The 23,527-nt window shown below is 39.6% G+C and overlaps 1 protein-coding gene across 1 annotated transcript in view; it reads right to left on the reverse strand.

Moving 5' to 3' along the window:
* cdh23 (cadherin-related 23) overlaps positions 1-23,527 on the reverse strand; it is a 311,828-nt gene that overhangs the window by 221,089 nt on the left and 67,212 nt on the right. The window contains exons 4-5 of the mRNA XM_041789179.1: positions 18,922-18,969; positions 13,391-13,483 (exon numbers count right to left, since the gene is read on the reverse strand). Of these exons, the coding sequence (XP_041645113.1) occupies positions 13,391-13,483; positions 18,922-18,969 (141 nt within the window). The remainder of the gene's footprint in view (positions 1-13,390; positions 13,484-18,921; positions 18,970-23,527) is intronic.

Consider the following 23,527-nt stretch of genomic DNA (forward strand, 5'->3'; position numbering starts at 1 on the left):
GACGTGATGTCATAGAGAAATGTTAAGTCATAGAGAAATGTTATGTCATAGAGAAATGTTAAGTCATAGAGAAATGTTATGTCATAGAGAAATGTTATGTCATAGAGAAATGTTAAGTAATAGAGAAATATAATGTCATAGAGAAATGTTAAGTAATAGAGAAATATTATGTCATAGAGAAATGTTAAGTAATAGAGAAATATAATGTCATAGAGAAATGTTATGTCATAGAGAAATGTTATGTCATAGAGAAATGTTAAGTCATAAATAAATGTTATGTCATAGAGACATGATGGAATCGAGACGTGATGTCATAAAGACATGGTGTCAAAGACATGGTGTCAAAGACATGATGTCATAGAGATGTGTTACATCATAAAGAAATGTTATGTCATAAAGACATGATGTCATGGAGACATGTGACACCATAAAGACTTGATGTCATAGACTAGATGTTATAGAGAAATGTGATGTCAAGACATTTCTTCAAATTCCAGGATAGATGAACCTCAGGTGGAACTCTTTAATGTCGCAGTTGACATTTCCTTTGATCTAATGAAGAGAGTCCCAACATTCTATCACACACACACACACACACACACACACCCCCCCACACACACACACACACACCCACCCCTTGTAGAAGTTTGAGAGCCAAAAATCATACAAAGACCCGAGTGTCACTCAGAATGAGAACTATGACACAGTCAAACCCCACTTTAGAGCTAGGCAGAGGATGGATCAATCATATTCAAGATTCAGTCGAGAGAGACCCAACTTTCTATTACATATGCACACATCATCTCAGGCGTCTTCCAAGCTCTGTAACTCAAACTCAGTTCCTACAGACTTTATTTAGGCTTTAAAGAGGAGACAAATCATTGAACTATCTTTGACAGATTTTCAATAATTCCTGTTAAAGTTTGATGATGAGGTTTAGTTCTCTGACTTTCACTGTGTGTGTATGTGAGAGAATGTTGGGACTCTTAGTGAGATCAAAGCAAATGTCTCCTGGAGAACAGCACGGCAACAACGGGCAGAGCTAACCTGATTGGTCCATCCTCTACCTGTTTCCTATTGGTTGGTTCATAAAAAAAAAAAATCTATTAGCAGAAATAGAGCTCAGAGAAAGTTTGGTACTCCACAGAGAAAAATCAGAGAATCAACCTAAAGATTTGAGCTCAAGCAGACGAATAGAGCACCGAGAGAATCTAAGAATAAGGAAGAGTTTTTGAACGGAAAGACTGAAGAAAAATCTGACACCAGAATCAATAAGTCATGATCTCAGAACATGAAAATACACTTTGGAGTTTTGCGACACTAATGCCTCCATAATCCAGACTTTGTAGCCGTCTGGGGAATTCAGCAGAATAATTAGGGGGCTTATGCCAATGATTATGAGGCCTGAGATTCCTCATCTATTGTCAGTTTATTCCGGTTTTTCCAGGAGCGGTTTGGCCTTTTAGAGGAGCTGGTGTCTTCTCTAACCAGCAGCCCAAACTACAGAACCTCACTGATAAAAACACACTGATGCATCTTACCACATACATTTTCGAGCCCTCTGTTCCCACTCTCTCTCTCTCTCTCTCTCTGAACACTTTCTGATGGTCACTCACAAACACGAGCCGCTTTTTTGACAGACAAATCTGCGCCCATCCCTGCGCAAATCAAGGTGCTCTTCATGCTCAGCGGATAAAGTAAATGACAGAGAGATAAAGAGGAAGAGGAGGTGATTTACCTTCATGAGTGGCAGGCTGCGTGATGCCGGCCGCTGTTTTGAAGCGTTAACCCCTCGACTGGAAAGGATGCTCAGAAAAATAGTTCTACGGGCGGGACATCCTCCCTGACAGCTCAGTAAAGAGAGCACAGAGCCTCCTGAAGTCGGCAAATGAATCATCACTGGAGGAAGTGAATGAGTGCACTCGCTCCGTTTGGATACAAAGGGCTGTAGAGAAAACCTGCAAAATTACACCAACACTGGCAGAAACCATCCAGCCCATCAGTGAGATACAGAGAGGGGAAATATGGAGCTGTGTGATCACAACATTTAAACAAAGAGCAGCTAAAACCAGGGGCTGTTTCAATAATGGAGAGGATGTCCAACAGTCGCCCCTCCACTCTCATTCATGGAGCCTCCAGTCAGTGCATCTACAAAACATCAGCATCCCAGTTATAATCCTTATCCCAGATCTGATCATACTGGTTGTATCTGATGTTTACCTGCAGAGAAACCTGGTCATTCATTTATCTGATATGAATCAGCCACGGCCCATTTGTAGCTCACTTCTTCCACAACATTTACCTGGTTCACATCATTCAAACATGAAATCATTCAGCTAAATTAGGACATGACTGGAATAACTTTTCATATTTATTTCATTTAAACATTCAGAGATAGTCAGTGATTTTCAAAAAAGTTGGGACTATTTAAATCACTGGGCGTAATGTTTAAACCAGCCACATTCTAACACTTTTTTCACCCTCATTGGAACTCCTTTCATTACTAGAATATTCCTCAGACATCAGGCTGTTTCAGTAAGACTCAGCATTTGTGTCATACGTAAGTTAAACTTCCCTCATTGTAATAAATGTCCTTCAAACTGTGTTTTGTCTTTTCCAGATGCAGCATTTACAGTTCAGTGCCAGATTTTCAATAACATATTCAACAGGTTCAAAAAAACAGATTATACATAAAGTATCTGTCCCCCCTCCTGATTTCTTATTTTTTGCATATTAATCACACTTAAATGTTTCAGATCATTAAACTAATTTTGATACCACACAAAGATAGTAACAAAATTCCACCCTTGTCTTTAAAGATCACGTTTTCCTTCAAAGCCTATAAAACATTCTGACCTTTCCTTGGCTGGTATCATCCTGTTATGTCTATAAAACTTTACATCTGTTGCCTTTGAAGATGACGTCATCCTTTAAAGTTTATGAAACATTTCATCCTTGTCTTTGAAGATGATGTCATCCTTTTAAGTGTATTAAACATGCCATCCTTGCCTTTGAAGATGATTTAATTCTTGAAACTTTAGGAAAATTTCCATCCTTGCCTTTGAAGATAACGTCATCCTATAAAGTCAATAAAACATTTCCTCCTGTGCCTTTGAAGATGACATCATCCTAAAAAATTTATAAAACAGTCCATCCTTGGTTTTGAAGATGATGTAATTCTTGAAACTTCAGGAAAATTTCCATCCTTGCCATTGAAGATAACGTCATCCTATAAAGTCAATAAAACATTTCATCCTCTGCCTTTCAAGATGACATATTCCTATAAAGTCAATAAAACATTCCCACCTCTGCCTTTCAAGATGACATCCTATTAAGTCAATAAAACATTCCCACCTCTGCCTTTCAAGATGACATCCTATAAAGTCAATAAAACATTTCCTCCTCTGCGTTTCAAGATCATGTCTTCCTTTAAAGTCAAGAAAACATTCCATCCTGATGTCATCTGCATCTGATGAGGATGATGTTATCATTTTTAGTCCATAAACCATTCCATCCTCTGCCTTTGAAGACACTTTCATCCTTTTAAGTGTGTAAAACATTCTATCCTTGCCTTTGAAGATGACATCATCCTAAAAAGTCAAAACATCTTGTCCTTGCCTTGACGATGATTCCGGACATCACTCCAAAGACACAAGCTCCTGCCTTTGGCTGCTTAGACCAGACCCAGATGGTCTGTGGGGCATCTTTAAAAATGAAATGGTTATAGCAGAGGAAAGGAGAGGAATGTTGACGGGTCATAGACATGTTTGCTGGTTGTCAGTGAGCTGCTCTGATACAGTGAAGCTCTGCTGACACGGCGTGCTCTTTACAACATGTGACAGTGTGTTTTCATGTGGTTAATGGTGTTTTTGGCAGGATTCATTCTGAAAAACAGAGGGGGAAAATCTCTGTTTTCAAAAATACCCACCTATATTTCTACTGGGTGTCAGATCACCTTTAATCAGCTGTTGAAGTCACAGATTTTTGCAGCATGATTTTAGAAAGAGGTCCTTATTTGAGAACTTTTAGCACAAATTTGGGCACCAACAGACAAATGTATGAAGGAGAAAGTTACGAACGGAGCCTGAGGTGAGTAAAATATTGACTGCTTCCCATTTAACCTTCTCACTTGATCCATTTTTTCTCTCTTTCTCCTTAAATCCCTCCATCCCTCCCTCGGGCTCAGGGTCTTAGTGTCAGGCAGAATTCTCTGTGAGGCCTGTCAACCAGCCGGCACTCGGCTCACAAACCAGCAGATTCAATTACAGCACAGGAGAGACGATACTGAAATCATTAGGGGATAAATCCAACTCTAAGAGACAGGCCGAGCCTGCGGGTGCTTCACAGGAATGTGTCAGTTTGTTGACTGCTGTAACCATCAATTTGTCCAATGAATTTACTGAAATCAGCAACATTTATAACAAGTCATTTTTAAAGTAGGGCTGTCACAATGGCTGAATTATAAACATTTATATCATCCTAGTAAAATCGTTCTAGTGATATCAATAGCAGTGATTGATCAATGTTTGAAACCACAGCCACTAAAACAGAAGACTCCCAGTACTGGGAATTTCTTCTTTTAGAATCAAACATAAGTAATCTATGGACAAGAGGGAAGCACTGGATAGAGGTATGCACAGTAATGCCACCAAATATCGCCAACTTTCCTGTGCAATCAAGATGCTGCAAATCAGACGTAGTTATTTGGAACAAATATTGCCAACTTTCCTGTGCAATCAAGATGCTGCAACTCAGCAATAGTTATTTAGAACAAATATTGCCAACTTCCTGTGCAATCAAGGTTCTGCAACTCAGACATAGTTATTTAGAACAATGCCAGATATTGTCAACTTTCCTGTGCAATCAAGATGCTGCAACTCAGACATAGTTATTTAGAACAATGCCAAATATTGCCAATATTCCTGTGCAATCAAGATGCTGCAACTCAGCAATGGTTATTTAGAACAATGCCAAATATTGCCAACTTTCCTGTGCAATCAAGATGCTGCAACTCAGACATAGTTATTTAGAACAATGCCAGATATTGCCAACTTTTCTGTTTAATCAAGATGCTGCAACTCAGACATAGTTATTTAGAACAATGCCAAATACTGACAACTTTTCTGTGCAATTAAGATGCTGCAACTCATAGTTATTTAGAACAATGCCAAATATTGCCAACTTTCCTGTGCAATCAAGATGCTGCAACTCAGACATATTTATTCAGAACAATGCCAAATACTGTCAACTGTTTTGCACAAGGTAGGAAGTGCTAACATCCCCCATCATTGCCAATGTTTTCATAAATTTAGCCAGTTCTTTTCCTCTCCTTAATCTTGGGAACATTTTTGTGCAATGTAAAAGCTGTTCTTTCACCCCAAAACAACACCAACTTCTTTAAACCAACAAACATTGCCAATATATTTGTCCAAACTCACCAATAATTATCCTCAACCAAATACTGCAACAGTAGCGGTGCAGTTTGGACTATGCTCCCTCACCCCAAATATTGCCAACTTATTTGTGTAACATTGACAGTTGTGTCCCTTGCCTAAACAGCGTAAACATTTGCTCAAATTAGAGCTCTCCCTTCCTGAATCATCGTCAACTTCTTTGTCCAGTTTAGACAGTGCCATGCAACCTCAAAATTAGGGCTGAATGATTTGTGGAAATAATGTAATTGCAATTTTTTCCTGTAATATTGCAATTCAATATGTGATTATTTAGGTTCCCTATTTTATGTGTTGTTTGACAAACATAAGCAAGAAATGATCCAATATTATAAGAAGCACAATATTAGATAGGTTAAACTAGGGATAAAACAAATAAGAAAAAAAAAATCGTATTGTGATTTTGGCTCGCAGAGACAATTTTAATTTCAACTGCTATATTGAAGAGGATGATCAGCTGTCTTAATATTCTCATTTTAATGATGAAAAATAAATACTTGAGCAAGAGGATTTGGATTTTTGTTAGAAAAATAAAAAAGACACTTGAATGTTTGAATAATGCGCAAAGCTTAAAAAAAATAAACACAAATGTATTAAACTGGTGTTTTGACAATTTTCAGGAATATTAGCTCCGTCAACATATTTGTGCGATTTACAAATCATTTGCTTAAATATTGCCAAATTAAGTGTGCATTTTAGAACATTCTCTCCCTTCCTTAAATATTGCCAACATATTTGTACAATTTTGTCAGCTGCCCCTCCATCAAAAATTGCCAACATATTTGTGCCTAATAGAAATAACATAACTCTCCCTCCTCAAACACTTCCAGCTTTTCTGTTCAGTCCAGACATTGCTACCACTCCCTGACATTAACATGTTCTGGTGCAATTTAGACAACACTATCTTCCTTAAATATTGCCAATGTTCTGGTGCAATATTGACCAGAACATTGCTCTCCCACCCCAAATATTGCCAACTTACTAATGCAATTTAGAAGTCCATCTAACATCCCCAAATATCGTCATCTTTGTGCAATGTAGACACTGCATTCCCTTTCCTTACACATGCCAACATATCTGTGCAATTACGACAGGGCCTATTACTCTCTCAAATATCGCCAACTTCTTTGTGCAATTTAAACACTTCTGTTGCTCTTTTGGTGAAAAGTGCCGTTTACTTTTTGATTTCTTCCCCTCAAACACACCCTTCCTGTGAAATGGATGTTTTTAATGTATTTCTGTGGCATTATTGTTAGACTGAACTCTTTAAAACTCCTGCTATCATAAAGTACCGAGGTATTGTAGATTTTGACATCCTTCCTTCAAAGTTCCCAGAGAAACCTTGAAGCTGCAGAGATATTAGTCATCCAAACGGCGACCAAACGGCGAGCGGCTGCTTTAAAGCAAAAATGTTTGTTTGTTACCTGGTAAACAAATTACCTTTGGAGCGTGTGACCTGCAGAGATTCAGGAGGCGATTAAAGATGAGGGATGAATTTCTGCTTTCAGAAGTGAACAAAGAGAAAGAAGAAAGGCGAGGAACAAGCCGGTGTGCTGTAGCAGCGGCGATGGCGGCGACAGAGGGCACATCAGACAGCAGGTGTGTCTGTGTTTGTGCCAGAGCCCACATCAAGCACTAAACAGCTCATTCACGGCGTAATGGAGCTCTCAAACACACTCCGACAATATTATCCTCAATGTGAGAGCAGTGGCGAGTGTGTTCAGAGCGGGGAACGCTGTCAGGCTTTCAGCTCCGAGTGTTTGGACCACAGCGGAGCCAAAAGATTGAGCCTGAAACGGAGCCGGGTCTAATTTTTGTCCTCTGTGGGACTGCTGTCGTACCTCTGAGATCCCTAAACACATCATTATTTAAATCATAAATGTCATAATTGATCAACAATATCAAACACCGGAAAAAGAGCCAGGGTTTACTGTTGGGAACTTGGCCAAAAAGCAGGCATGGTTCTTTAAAATGTTTGGCTTTAAATTGTAAAATCAGACATAAATATCAGTAAAAATGCAAACAAGTTACAACAGCATGGCTGTTGAAAGAGGGCGGGGCCTAAACTGGCCTGCTTACAAAAGGGAAGGATGGAATGCTTTATAAGCTGTGGTGACATCATCCTCAAAGGTAAGAACTAAATGTTTTATTAGCTTTAGTGACATGATCTTAAAAGGCAAGAAACAATGGTTTATATACTTCAAAAAAAAAAAAAATCATCAAAGGCAAGGATGGAATGTATTTTTGTATTTTAAAGGATGACATCATCTTTAAAGCCAAGAACAAAATGTTTAAAGTCTTTAAAGGGTGTCATCTTTAAGCTTTAATTGTTTAATGAGCTTTAAAGGATGAAATCATCTTAAAAAAAAAAAAAAGAATGGAATGTGTAATAGAATTGAAAGGATTGCATCAACTTAAAAGGCAGGGATGGAATGTTTTTTATAATCTTAAAAGACTGAAATTAACTTCAAAGACAAAAATGGGATGCTCTATAAAATTGAAAGGAAAGCTTTAACTCAGAAGGCAAGGATGGAATGTTTTATAGGCTTTAAAGGATGACATCTTTAAAAGGCAAGATTGAATTTTTTTATAAACATGATTGACATCATCTTTAAAGGCAAGAATGGAATATTTAATACAAGGTTGATATTTACATTTAAAGGAAATGTTAAATTTGTTTCTGGCTTTAAATGATTACATCTTCAAAGGCAGGTTTGAAATGTGTAATAGGCTTTAAAGGATAGAATCATCATCAAAGGCAAGAATGGTATGTTTAATAGGCTTTAAAGGATGATCTCTTCAAAGGCAAGGATGGGATGTTTTTATAGGCTTCAAAGATGGACATTAACTTAAACGGCAAGAATGGAATGTGTTATAAAATTGAAAGGATTGTATCATCTTTAAAGGCAAGAATGAAATGTTTTATAGTCTTAAAAGGGTATAATGTTAATAAGCTCGAAAGGATAAAATGATCCTCGAAGGCAACAATGAAATAATTTATCATTTTTAAGGGAAGACATCTTCAAAGGCATAGCTGCTATATTTAATAGGCTTTAAAGGATAAAATAATCTTCAAAGGAAAGAATGGAATGTGTTATAGAATTGAAAGGATTGCATCAGCTTAAAAGGCAGGAATGAAATGTTTTATAATCTTAAAAGATTGACATAATCCTTGAATTTTCTCTAAAAATGAAAGGATAGCATTAACTTAAAAGACAAGGATGGAATGTTTAATAGGCTTTAAAGGATAAAATAATCTTCAAAGGAAAGAATGGAATGTGTTATAGAATTGAAAGGATTGCATCAACTTAAAAGGCAGGAATGAAATGTTTTATAATCTTAAAAGATTGACATAATCCTTGAATTTTCTCTAAAAATGAAAAGATAGCATTAACTTAAAAGACAAGGATGGAATGTTTTATAGGGTTTAAAGGATGACATCTTCAAGGGCAAGAATGGATTTTTCAATAGAATTGAAAGGTTTATGTTAACTTAAAAAGCAAGGATGGAATTTGTTTCTGGCTTTAAACGATGACATCTTCATAGGCAGGGTTGAAATATTTAATAAACTTTAAAGGATAAAATCATCTTTAAATAAAAGAACGGAATGGTTGACATACCTTAAATAATGACATCTTAAAAGGCAAGGCTGAAATGTTTAATAAACTTAAAAGGATGAAATCATCGTCAAAGGCAAGAAATGGATTTTTTATTGGCTTTAAAGCATGACATCTTTAAAGGTAAGGATGGAATGTGTTTTAGAAATGAAAGGATTACATCAACTTCAAAGGCAATGATGGAATCTGCAATAGGCAATAAAGGATGACAACATCTTCAAAGGCAGAGGACAGAGTGTTGTGAAGCTGGGGATGTTGGGGGCTTTTTCCTCAACCTTTTTGCCAAACAGTAGACCACAGTCAGCAACTAATGACAGTCAACATTAGAAAAAGATCGTTGGCATATGGATGATCTTTTTTAACTGTCGTCTGTTCTGGTTTGTTGGGCAGCTGATGTCACTCTGTCCTGGTCCAGTATTTTCTACGGTCTATGATACGAGTCGGGGGGGGGGGGTCTGAAGAGAAACGGCTGGAACCACTGCCTCAGACTCTCATATTCCTGATGACACTCCTGCTCCTTCTGCTCCTTGAGGAATTCTCTTAAAAACTTGTCAGACAGACAGAAACTTTTATTTGTGGAAGCAGACTTCAGGGCTTTTTCCTGCATCAGAAGTCTGACTTTGACCTGCAGGCTTTCACCTGGAGCGGCTCGCTGCAAACAGCAGCTGTAGTTCATCAGAGCTTACTGCAGGTTAGAGAGGGACGCTGAGATACGGCTCGGAGAAAATAGAGGCTGAGGAGGGATTTACTCACCTGGCTGACACACCTGAGAGACAGTAAACAGATAAACACTGGATATTTATCACCTGGAGCCTCCTGCCTGTTGGCCTGTTTGCCAGTACATCTAATCCATGTTTGTGCTGTAATACAGCGGCGGTCTGAAGTTGGCGTTATGAGCATCATCACTGTTATCCGAGGAATCCAGTCAGATATGAGAGGATGGAACAGAGATGGTGCTTCAATACCAGCTAGACAAAACCAGGAAAAATTTGACATATTCCAAAATCAGCATACTACCAGAACCCTGATGTGCAGCCAAAGTGTGGTCCATGTTTTCCTGATAATAACCGTCTTTCCGTCCATTATCCCTTCCTCACTCCTACCTGTTGCTCAGAGGAAATATCCCCTCTCTCGGTATGTTTTGGGCTCTCTCCATCATCTCCAGTAAAGTGCATTTGTGTTGTGTCCCATCTGCTGCTCAGTCTAAATATTATTTTCAGTTCTGCTCGTGTCGTTGTACCTCTGCTGCTGACTGTGTCTGCTGTAAATCTGGCCGCCTCATTAGCACTGACAGAGGGATGCTAGCGGCCCACCTGCTTCTCCTCACCCTCTTTATGGCTCTACAAATTAAAACGACATTTACACACACTCCCCTTCTCTCCCCCGCTCGCCGTCCTCACTCACCGCTCAGCATCAGGCCTCGGCTCTTTCGCTATTCTTTATTTCAATGATGCTTTAGTTTCCTTCAGTCTGGCTGCGTCTTCATTACTTTGCATGTTTTAAATCTCATTGTGCCACTCTTTTGTCTCTCCATCATCCCTCACATCCGTCACTGCCTCCACCTTCAGCAGCTCCGTCTCCATCTGATGGAGCTCTAACCTCAGAGAACGGCGGCGTGATGGACGGATGTCACGGCGTGTTTGTTTGCCTGCCGCTGGTCAGTGTGGGTCAGGTGGGTAATGAGGCCATAAAAATGCAGGTGACAAGAGATGTGAGACAACAAGATAAGGCGGAGACGGTGGAGAGGGCTACTAAGTTGCTAACTGACTGAGCAGACCATCACTAATGTCCATCACTAGGTAAGAATCTGATGAAGTGAAGCATGATGGGACTACAGGTCCTATTCTGACAGAGCACTGAAGTGCATGGTGCACAACGATTTGAGGCATGTCCATCAACAATTTTCTATCTCACTGGTGCACAATCCAGACGCAAACCCAGGCACAAAGAGGTTGGAGTAAGTGACTTAAGAGGGACAAGACTCAAATCAGTAAATTCTCTTTCCTGTTAAAATCTGAGTGTGCAAAAAAACCTGCTGTGTAGCAAGTGGCCTTTTCCCATCTGTAAGCATTCTTATCCCTCTCAAACAGTAGTGAGAACAATCTAAGGTTCAGTGTCTCATCTCAAAATAGCAGGGACAGGGCAACAAAAGACTGGAAATTAAGCATTATTAATGAAAAACAGCTGAGGGAGCATTTTGACATTAATTAGATTAATTGACAACAGGTTAGTGACATGACTGGGTATAAAAAGAGAATTTTAGAAAAGCAGAATCACTCAGAAGTAAAGATGGGCAGAGGTTCATCAATCTGTGAAGTGCCAAAAGTTGCCAACAAAGGACAGTTAACACAAATAAAGGAAGGTTGGTATATTTGTGTATGAGACAGAGTAATGATGTGTTGTTTATGAATGAGTCTGTGCTACAAGCCGGATCAACTGTGATCTTTTTGGTGAGCCAGCCAGGGGATTGAAAGGCTGGCTCTTTTACATGAAAGACAGGAGCTGCCTCCTCATTGAGAGACAGTTTTCTCTCTTCTATTTTTGTCATTATTTAATCCATATCTAAAAAGTCAAACTAGAACCAAATGAGGAGCTGTGGGGGTAAATCCCCCCTGTCAATGTCTATTTGGCGAGCCAGCCAGGAGAAGAAGAGAACAGCTCTTAGTACTGAGCTGAGACAAATGATACAGATCTCTAAAAAGGGACAGATTTTCTAGCATTTCTTTATGCAGAAATAATTTTCTGTGCCCATCTAGAGTTCTTCACTGTAAGCCATATGTAAAAATCACTGCCCATCACTAAAATTGGTCATCTTATCTCCTCCAAAACTCTCTGAAACAGCACTCAGCCCTTGTATTGATGCATCAAGTGGTTTTATGGATGTAACAGTGAGAGACTGATGGTTGAACACAGCGCTATTTACCATCTCTCTGCAGCCTAAACTGAAGCCTGTTGTTTTGCAGGCGATATGGATGTGAACTCTGAGTGAGTCCCAGCCCTAGCCCCCCTGCTGTGTGGTCCAAAAGCAGTCCTTTCACTGTTTATTTGGCCGACTTTAAGGATCGAGAGGAGAAAAAGGCAGCAGCTTTGAAGATTTGGTGAAGACTCAGAGAGGGGTATGTGCTCAATACCAACACAACAGATAGATAAATATATATATATGTGAGTGTCTGAGCCTGTTTGAAGTCCTCCTCTCCACTCTGGCAATTACTTCTATCAAGGATTAGATGAAGAGAGGGCAAAGAGGAGAGGAGACGCAGAGAAGAAGGAGGTGGCAGATTGAGTGAGAGGACGGAGACGTGAGAAAACAGATTGAGGTCTTCGCTGCGGCGAGTGTTTTTCTCTCCCATAAAGGCGTCTCTGCAAACACTCTCTAAACATGAGCTGGAGGACGACTCCTCAAATCGCTCAGGATCACAAGTGCACAAAATGAAGCTATTTCCAGGACAGCAGAGACAGAAAGCACAGCGGAGGGCTGGATACGGGCCACATGCAGCCTGAGCTGCTCAGATAGTGGAACACTGGAGCTGATGCATGAGTCCTCTCCTTTCTTATGCTCATAAACAGGTCTAAAAACACATTTTCATACATGTTTGTGAGGAAACAGCTCTTTGGTTTGATGCTCATAAAACAGCAGATCATACAAACAATCCCCCAACAAACCAGCAAGATAGAAAAACCAAATAATGACCAGATAGAGCCATGAGAATATATGACCTGATGGTGGAGTACAGGTGGAAGGCTGCTGCTGCATAACTTCTTCAATAATGCATATCGTTGCTCGAAGGAAGGAAATTCAGAGGCCTTGCTGGAGGCCTCAGAAACGACAATGACTTTAGTTTAATCAACATTAAAGTTTGTTCTTTACTGAGCTACCAATCCCAGCTCTCAGACCGGTAAGGCTGACTCTGAAGCTGGCCACTGGATGCTTCAAGGCCTGGTTTGGGCTGTTTTTTCCTTCCAACAGTCAGGGACGCACAGACCAATATGATTATTTTTACAGCCTCCCTAAACCGTACACAACAATACACCAGCTAAGTTCACAATGTCTCCACAAACCATTTCTCAGACAAGTTTTAAACTGATGTGATTCATTCTTTATCTAAGCCACTAAAACTGTGACTAAAATGTTCATTGACTACATTTTTTCCGTGAGGAAGACTAGAATAAAAGCTACAGGTAAACATAGTGCTAATGCCTCTACCCCAGACATCACTAAAAAAAAGACGAGGAAATGTGAGGAGTGGCTGAAAATGTCTAGAAACCACTGAGCTATTCAGACTGGGGTCAGAGGTCGTTTCATAAATGGCAAGTCATTCCTACCTCTGGGATGTGGACGGTGTACGGCTGTCCGTGAAAGATGGGCGCATTATCGTTGACGTCTCCTATCTGGATGTTCACCGTGTCTTTGACCACCTGAAGGAGAAAACACCTGAGTCAGACGGTCCCAAACACACCTGGACATGTTAAAGGCCTCACTCAGAGAGCCTGACGGTGGAGTGATTTGCTTCAGCACCACGTGACTTAAAACCACATACACTGACAATTTTCTCTTATTTTCCTAAATATTAATGCAAATGACAGGATATTTTTCAAGTCATCAGCCGTTAGAGCATAATTCAAATGTTTTTGAACAAACTTCATAATGACAACTATTATTATTTTTTTTAAATAAAAACCTCAAAATGCACTTTTCCACATTATTAAGCAGGCCACGAGTTTCAGCAATACGGGAAAGAAAAACGATCTCTGCTGCTGAAAAGCCTCAAATAGTGCAATGTCTTGGACAAGGAATGAAAACACTAGATATTCCAGGAAAAATTAATCGTGATCATCGTACTGTGAAGAAATTTGTGGCTTATCAGAGCACAGACGGGTTCCTGCAGATAAAGGCATAATGAGGAAGGTTTCTGATGGACAAATTCATCAGATTAAGAGAGCAGATGCTAAAATGCCATTACAAAGCAGCAAACAGGTATTTGAAGCTGCTGGTGCCTCTGGAGTCCCACCAACCTCAAGGTGTAGGATCCTCCAGAGGCTTGCAGTCATGCATAAACCTACTAATCAGCTCCCCCTAACCAATGCTCACAAGCAGAAACGGTTGCAGTGGGCCCAGAAATGCATGAAGACTCATTTTCAAACAGTCTTGTTGACTGATGAGTGCCGTGCAACCCTGGATGGTTGGTGGATGGTCACCATGTCCCAACAAGGCTGTGATGTCAGCAAGGTGGGGGCGGAGTCATGTCCCTGAAGGTGTGAAAATGACCTTGGCAAAGTATATAGAGTTTCTGAATTACCACTTTCGTCCATGGTGCAAAAAGAAGAACCGTGCCTTCTGTAGAAAAATTATCTTCATGCAGGTCAGTGCTCCATCTCATGCTGCAACGAATCCCTCTGTGTCATTGGCTGCTATGGGCATAAAAGGAGAGAAACTCATGGTGTGGTCCCCATCCTCCCCTGACCTCAATCCTACTGAGAACCTCTGGAGCATCCTCAAGCTAAAGATCTATGAGGGTGGGAGGCAGTTCACATCAAAACAGCAGCTCTGGGAGGATATTCTGACATCCTGCAAAGAAATTCAAGCAGAAACTCTCCAAAAACTCACAAGTTCAATGGATGCAAGAATAGTGAAGGTGATATCAAAGAAGGGCTCCTATGTTAACATGGAACTTGTCCTGTTAAGATGTTTTAGATTGAAATAGCTTTGATTTCAGTAAATATGACCTCCTAATGCTGCAGATTCAACAAATGACCATTTTCAGTTCTTTACAACCTATAAAATCTTTTTAAACTCTGTTTTGCATAATAATGTGGAACAGTGAATTTTTAGGGTTTTTATTAAAAAAATAACAGTTATCATTATGAAGTTTGTTCAAAAACATTTGAATTATGCTCTAACGGCTGATGACTGGAAAAATATTCTGACTGTCATTTGCATTAATATTTAGGAAAATACGAGAAAAATGTCATTTGCATAATAATGTGGAACACAGTGTATAATCTGTATACGATCAATGAAATCAAAGGTAGAAAATGTTTAAGAACACCTCCATATATTTGATAAGGTGGAAAAAGCAGAGAGCAATTCAGGCACACAACAAAAAATAGAGTAAAACTGAACAGACGGCAGGGAAGGGTTTAGTTCTGGGCAGTAGCAGCGAACAATCCAAGACCAGCGTGTTTCAGCATCGTAGACAGAGAGCAGAGAACGGTTACCCTACTTTACCGCCAATACAGTTTGAATTTGGAAATGAGAAATCCAAAACCAAAATAAAGTTTAAAATATGAAAACAAAACATGTTTAACAAAAAAAATGCTGTTCTTGTGTAAACAAAAAGCCATAATGGAAGAAAAACCCTGCCCTCAGGTCAGACTGTTCCAATTAAACTGGAAATGGGAAAAAAAAAAAAAAAAAAAAAAAGAACGAATACAAAATAAGAAAAATTGGTTAGTTTATCTCCTTGTTTTTGGGATTGGATTAAAAAAAGGAAGACCAGAGAACATTTCACTGATTATATAACATCCTTTTCACAGAACCTGCATCAGGTCAACACATAAAGGAAAAAGAATGTTACATCACTAGCTGGGTTTCCGTTACAGCTTTTCGCAAAATAAAAGTGATATTTCTTAAATTTCGATTAAATACAATTGCGCTTTGAATGCGTTTCGATTGAAAGGAGTTTTGGGCGTAGGCCTTGCAATTCTCGTAAAATCTCATCTTGCGTGAATCTGCTGCAGGGAAGCTTGACGCTCTAAACCTGTGGCGTGTTGGTACGGTTTTGGTTACATCGACAACGGTTGCCTTGATATTTTTGAACAAAAGACGAAGGCAACGGATGATAGTTCAGAGGTAAAGTCCGTATGTATGGCAAAAGCCACGAATAAGGGTAGAAGTATGATGTTAAGAAAAGTCTCGGCTCTTCTTCTGTCCACACGTACTGCGCCACGTTGTCTTGGAGTGACCAGTCATGTGACACCATACATCATGTCCCGTGACTTGTAAATGCAGAAAAAGTGTTTCCATTTCACTTTTGCGAAATATTTCTATATCGAAACGCCTGAAAAACATCCTCATGAAAGCATAAAAACTTTTAAGCGATATTATAGGGTTTTTTCGAAATTCAGGGGACGGGGACAGCAGCCTAAGCAGGGAAGCCCAGACTTCCCTATCCCAGGCAACTTGGTCCAGCTCTTCCCGGGGGATCCCGAGGTGTTCCCAGGCCAGCCGAGTGACATAGTCTCTCCAGCATGCCCTGGGTCTTCCCCGGGGCCTCCTCCCAGTAGGACCTGCCACCAGGAGGCGTCCAGGGGTCATCTGGACCAGATGCCAGAGCCTTCTCATCTGGCTCATCTCAACACGGAGGAGCAGCGGCTTTACCCGGAGTCTCTCCCGGATGGCCGAGCTTCTCACCCTATCTCTAAGGGAGAGCCCAGACACCCTGCGGAGGAAACTCATTTCAGCTGCCTGTATCTGAGGGTGAGGGTAGGAACGTAGATTGACCGGTAAATCGAGAGCTTCGCCTTTCGACTCAGCTCTTTCTTCACCATGATAGACCGATACAGAGACCGCATCACTGCCGCACCGCACCAATCCGCCTGTAAATCTCCCGCTCCATTCTTCCCTTACTCATGAACAAGACCTCGAGATACTTGAACTCCTCCACTTGGGGCAGGATCTCATTCCCAACCTGGGGCATTCCACCCTTTTTTGACTGAGGACCATGGCCTCAGATTTGGAGGTGCTGATTCTCATCCCAGCTGCTTCACATTCAGTGGCGAACCGTTCCAGTGAGAGCTGTAGGTCACAGCCTGATGAAGCCAACAGAACCACATCATCCACGAAAAGCAGAGACCTGATCCTCTACACCCTGGCTGCGCCTTAAAATTCTGTCCATGAAAGTTATGAACAGAGCTTTCTATTTCATTTATTCAATTATGATGTTTGTATACAACTTAAGACCCAAAATGAACATTGTGTGAAGGCTTCTCCAATCAAATCAGGGGATTTTATCCTCTCAAGGCTCGGGTATACATCTCAGTCATTATGCTGCTGTCAAAGACTAAAAACTAAGGAGATTTAATCTTTAATTTTTATTTACTTTTAGTTAGTTTTCTAAGCACAGAATTTAGTTTTAGTTAGTTTTAGTTTTTTTTAAAGCTTAGTTTGTATTTAGTTTCAATTAACTAAAATGATTTTTACATTTTATTTTAAGTTGTTAAGTTAACTATCATAACCTTGGAACCAAGGGCAGGTTTTCACGTTTTGTTTATACTCCCTTTACGTACGAAAATGTATACGTCCTTTTCAAACAATGTTACCGTCACTGCTCTCATACTTCCATGCGTCTTTACGTTGGCATGGATGTTAACCAATACATCCACCGGGGGGGGCAGCCCAGAGTCAAAAGTTTATGACAACAACAAACTCAAAAACAAACATGGCGACTGTGGAGCAGGTATTGATAATGTACCTCTTGCATAAAAGACAAAAACAGAGGCAGCGTTGTAGGAGGCCAAATCGCACAACTTTTGCTCAAAAAGTTCCGCCATTGTCATTTCTTCTTCGTGTCTCTCTAGAGCTACGTATCGGGTAGTGACAGCAACACTACCCCCACGGTTTCCGGTGGTACTGCTCCATTTGGCCTGTATCCGTAAGCTTTATGGAAACCTGCAGAATTACGGACGAAATGAACGCGGAGCAAGGACAAAAGGCTCCATCAGTATCCGGATTCATATTTAACGTTGAGCATAAATGGGCCTTAATTGGGAAACGGCCTGCTTCTTGGTTTTTCAATTTTGTATTTCTTTTTTTTTTTTTTTAAATTAAAATCAGTTTGCAGTAAAATACACTGACGTCCCTTCAACTCAAGAAGTGCTTATTTTTAACAATATAAAATATCTCTGAAGGTTCTACGCAACACGGGACCTTCTAGAACATGGTTAAGACCAAAATTATCCAACACACTTTTTCCTGTGAATTATTTTTGTCATAGAGCGACCCAAACCTAAAGAGGTTGAGAAAATGGAGGCCCATCTCTGCCATTCAAAGAAGGAAAAATAAAAGTTATATAATCATTTTCAAGAAATCCTTCAAATAAAAATATGAAAAAGTGAGCCACAACTATGAAATAAAAAGTCAAAATTATCAGATAGTAAGCTCTTTTTAAAGGACCTTATATAAATTATAATTTTCAATCTCATCATTTGGATTTCTTATCATATAATCATGGCTTACTTTTTAAAATATTTACTTTTTTTGTCATAATGTTGACTTAACTCATAATTATGACATTTACTATCACAATTGTGCCTTAGATGTTATTATTTTTATTATTATCATCACTATTATCATTAATATTATTAATTTTAATTGTTTTTGGATTACCTAAGGCTCATATTTTTTCATTTTTAAATGGCAGAAATGAACTTTCATAAGAAAAAATAAGTTTTTGAAGGTGTCGTCCCTCTCCTATGTATTTGTTGTAGATGAGCCGGTGTATTTACATTTTTATTATTCAACACTGTACTTGTAGAAGTACTGCACATGCTCAGTAAGCACTCTCTTCTCCCTCTCTGTAGTAGCAAGGAGACGGTTGCCATGTTTACCGAGCTGCATCCTCACTATAGTTATCAAACTGAGCTTTTAAAACTTCACTGCTGCGACACATCCAAGTGAACATCAAACTCTTGTCTTAGGAAATAGATGCAGATTTTTGTAAAGATTCACTAACTGTCCCGCTCTAAATTCGATAAGAATGATAGATCTGAAGGTTTTAAATGTTTGGCATTGAAGAGCCTCAAACGCTGACAACCCTCCAGCTGACATGTTGTCATGTGACCCATCGCTGTCTTACCTCCTGGATGTCGCTCACGTAGAACTCCACCTGCATCTCAGATTTGGCCTGAAAGAGACAAGGACAAACGTCAGGAGAGAACTGAGGATGGAGGACATTCCCATGATGCTTTAGGAATGACAAATATTATGATAATTTGAAAAAGGCTGATTATTAAAACACGTAGATCTACTGTGATGTATTACCTTTCTTTAAATGCTAATTATCTCCCCAATGGAGACGTTTGTCAATGTCCAAACCAGCGCTTTAAATAAAGCTTTCAGCCAAAGTAAAAGTCTGGACTGAAATGAAATTGTGTTTATGAAGCAAACAACTTTCACTAAAGGGTGATTCAGCCTCCTCTCAGCCTGGACCTGTTATTATTATTACTATTGTCACCATTATGTGATGGCCCTGCTGCCTCTTGCTCATTCTTCTCTCTGTGTTTCAGGTGGACGCAGACACAGCTCCACGCCTGTGTCATCATCATGGATTGAGAACACCTGGGCCAGGCGATCCATCAGACCAGGCTCCAAGGTTGTTCCACCTTGAATGCATCAGGCTATGACCCTAACTGTAAATATACTCACCTGTACATGACATTTATTACTGCAGGAGCTCAGGACTACCAGATGTAAGCTATGATGTCAACTACAAACACCTGAGAAGGTCAATATCATGTTACATCTGTGATCAGGACTACCATAACATTATCACCAATAATCAACAGAAACATCCGATCAGATCAGACTGATGATCAGGAGTAAAATCACACCACCTTTAACATTGTCCTTTGTGCATGGACACAGCTCTCCCGGTGTATTGCTTTAATTAGTGACCATGTTAACTGGTGCCTTTAAGCCAACTGGTGACTGGAGATGTGGGCGCTGCAGAATAGAGTCCTCATTAATGTCTCTTCAGTGTTTTTGGTCCAAATATCCTCCTCAGGTTTGACCTCATGAAAAACTCATAACTTTGGACATGAACACACTCAGCTTAAAGTCACCAGTTTACATGGTAACTGGTTGAACTGTAACACCGATTGTATTTTTTAAATTATTTTACAGATTCAAACATTGATTTCTAAAACAGACTTTACCTGTCCCAGCTGGTTTAACAGACGTTTGTCGGTGTGCATTGACAACAAAACATCATAGAGGTGAGGAGAAAAGTGGGCTTTGTTTGTATGGAGTCATTACTGTGGCAAAGCTTGAATGTATTTCAATGTTTTGAGGGCAAGACTTCTTGAGCTTGCTCTCAAATCTTTAGTTCTGCTTTAGTTAAACTGACACTCTGATTTTTCTCTGTGGCGTACAAAACTTTCTCTAATCTTTAAACATGTTTCTGCTTTTGGATGTTCGGATGAACCAACCAATAGGAAACAGACCAAGGATGGACCAATCAGGTTAGCTCTGCCCATTGTTGCTATGCAGTTCTCCAGGAGACAATGGCTTTGATCTCACTAAGACAGTCCCAACATTTTATCAAATACACACACATCATCTCAGCCGACTTCCCAGCCCTACAACTCCAAATCACTTCCTCCTAGAGACTTTATTTTTGGTGTACAAGGGCTGATACATACAGAGCCCCTTGCGGGACATAGGAGAAATAAATATAAAATGGGAGAAATTTTTTTTTTTTGTTTGTTTTACAGTTTGCGAGATCTCGCAAAAGTTTTGCGAGATCTCTGTGGGGGAGATTCATTGAATTTTACTTCAGAATTAGTCAAAAATTTCAAGAAATTCAATCCATGCTTAGTCGCAGGCATGCTTTTCGTCTCAGAGAAAGGCATTTGAAGGCATTTACGGTGAAAGGGGACTCTTTCATCGTAAAACTTACTCTCATCTGGCGTACCTGGTCGAATTCATCAGTAACCGGTTGTAATCATCTGGACAGCTACACAGTACAGATGGGTGTGTGCCAAATGCAGAGAGCTAATATTACGCACAAGTAAAGAAAACGTACAAATGGGGTTGAAAGAGATGGATTCAGGACGGCATTCATTAAGACAAGCGAGCCGCTCAAGTAGACTGAACTACTTTGCAAAAGGAGCTCACTTCATCTGGCACTTGGATTCATACGATAAACTGAGGCCATATGGAATATTTATCAAAGGGGGCATTGTTGGCTTTTTAAGGAAGATCAAATGGCTTAATGCCTACACAACAGTTGGCACACACTCATCCATACCCGTGCAGCTGTCTGAAAGATTACTGGTTGTAAACTGGTGCTTATGAATTTGACCAGGTACACCATGTCCGAGTGTTATGACAAAAGATTCCCCTTTTACCCAAATTGCCTTCCAATGCCTTCCTCTGAGACGAAAAGCATGCCTGAGACTAAGCATGGATTGAATTTCTATAAATTTTAGGCCAATTTCGAACTTCAGTAAAGTTATGAAGACACTCACAGATTCGGCCTTTCCACCATAATAACTCAGCAGAGGATCATCACATTTACAAAAACCCTCAATCACCGTACATATTATGGCATGATTCCAATCTACTTTTGTGAGCATAACTGTTTAAAAAAATAAATAAATAAATAAAGATAAATAAATATATATATATATATATTTTTTTTTTTTTTCTCCTATGTCCCTTAAGGGGCTCTGTAGATATGCACTTTTAAACACCAAATTTAAGGCTTTTTAAGACCTTTTTAAAACAAACAAACAAACAAAAAAATGCCACTTTTTGCACAACGAAAATGAAAGATGTGGGATTTCTTGGTAAGCCAGACCAGGATTAAATTTTCTAAATTTTAATAAACTTGTTTTTGGTCATTAACGCCAAACTTTGATTTATTCAAAGCCTCTTTTTGATTAATAAACTGTAACCTGATTAATCATATTTTCATCAGATGTGCTGAGCTGATTTAAATTTTTAAAAAGGAGAAAAACACATTAGCCAGGGAGAGCTGCCAAATTCAAAGTGGGCTGGTCACATTTTTAAGAAGGCAGCCTGGTAACCATGAGATTTAAAGACTCTGACTAGTGTTTCACACCAGAACAAGATTTACTTAAAGACCCTGTAAAGTGAAAATGAATCTGCATTTAGGTTTGTTCTATGACAGGTCGCTGTGTTATGAACCCCTAAAATAAAATATCCGTCAAATAAACATCTTTAAGTTTATGAAATTGATCTTCAAAATCATGAAAAATGAGGCAGTAAAATCTGCTCCAGGATGGTGAGGGCGTGTCTGTTAAATGAGCTGAAGCCACGCCCACTCAGGAGAAATACGATCCTCTCAGGTTTGAAAAATGTTACAATCTGTCCCCATGTGCCCCCCACCACGGCATTCGCATTGGCTTTGCTACGTGTGGACTGTCATGGAGGAAGCACCCATGGTCTCACCGTACAACTGGAAGTCATGGCAGAGGGTGAATATTCCTCTATTCCTCCCAGCATTGTCAGTATTCTTGCTACAATTTGCTGTCTTTCCCTCTGTTATGCTCCGACTTGTCTCCTCGACTGGGCGTGTGTCTTTCAAACTCTATAAACTCTAAAAACATTGAGTAGAAGCACACCCAAAAATGCTGCTGGGATTGAAGTTACTCATGTCCGCCATCTCCTGGTGTAAAGTGGTAACAGCACAGACCTCCGCCATTAGCACTATCTCCCAATAGTACATAATCCTTTAAAAAATTCCTGGATCAAGACGGTGATCCGGATCAGTCCCAAAATCTAATCAGTTCTTCCTTATGCCATTTCTGATATTTCCTGAAAATTTCATCAAAATCCGTCCATGACTTTTTGAGTTATGTTGCTAACATCTAACAAACCAACAAACCCACCCGATCACATAACCTCCTTGGCGGAGGTAAATATATGAGGAAAGGAGGGTCCGGGGGTCCTCCAGGAAATATCCTGCATTTCGGTGAATATTTACATCATAAAAGTCTAAAATTTATCATCAAACTTTGGTTGTTAAAATGAAATAGTATTATAAATCTATCAAAAACATAGTTTTTGAGCTGGATTCACTGTTTTGGCATCTTTTACAGATTTTTAATTATTACTGTAGAAGTTTGATGATGATTTTCAGCTCTGAAGACTTTTAAAGTATGTGTGTGTGTGACAGAATGTTGGACTGTCTTAGTGAGATCAAAGCTAAGTCTCCTGGAGAACAGCACAGCAACAGCGGGCAGAGCTAATGTGATTGGTCCATCCTCTTCCTGTTTCCTATTGGCTGGTTCATCAAAAATGCAAGAGCAAAAACACCGAGAGCTCAGAGAAAGTTTCGTACGCCACAGTGATAAAGAGAGCACAGTTAACATAGTTCACAGTGATTTCAAGATAGAAAAAGCACACAACAATCCAAGAAAAGAAAATTATCAGTAAAAATTATATATTGTTGTGGAGTCTGTGACTGTTTTCCTGGTCAAATATGAGAGAGAATGTTGGCATAGTGGGAGTCTCAGACCAAAAAACATCATAAAAAGCATTTATCAGCAGCTAAATAATTCTAAATAATGATTTCTGACCTAATTATCTCAGTTGCAGCATCTCTACTTAAATATCAGAGAAATCTCCATGAGGTAAAGACACAAAAATCTCCTTTATCATCTGTTTTACCTCTGATGACCCGTCCAGAGTCAGTCTACATGGTCTCTAGTCTGTTT

The sequence above is a fragment of the Cheilinus undulatus genome, linkage group 6 (assembly GCF_018320785.1).
Source record: "Cheilinus undulatus linkage group 6, ASM1832078v1, whole genome shotgun sequence".
Taxonomy (NCBI): domain Eukaryota; kingdom Metazoa; phylum Chordata; class Actinopteri; order Labriformes; family Labridae; genus Cheilinus; species Cheilinus undulatus.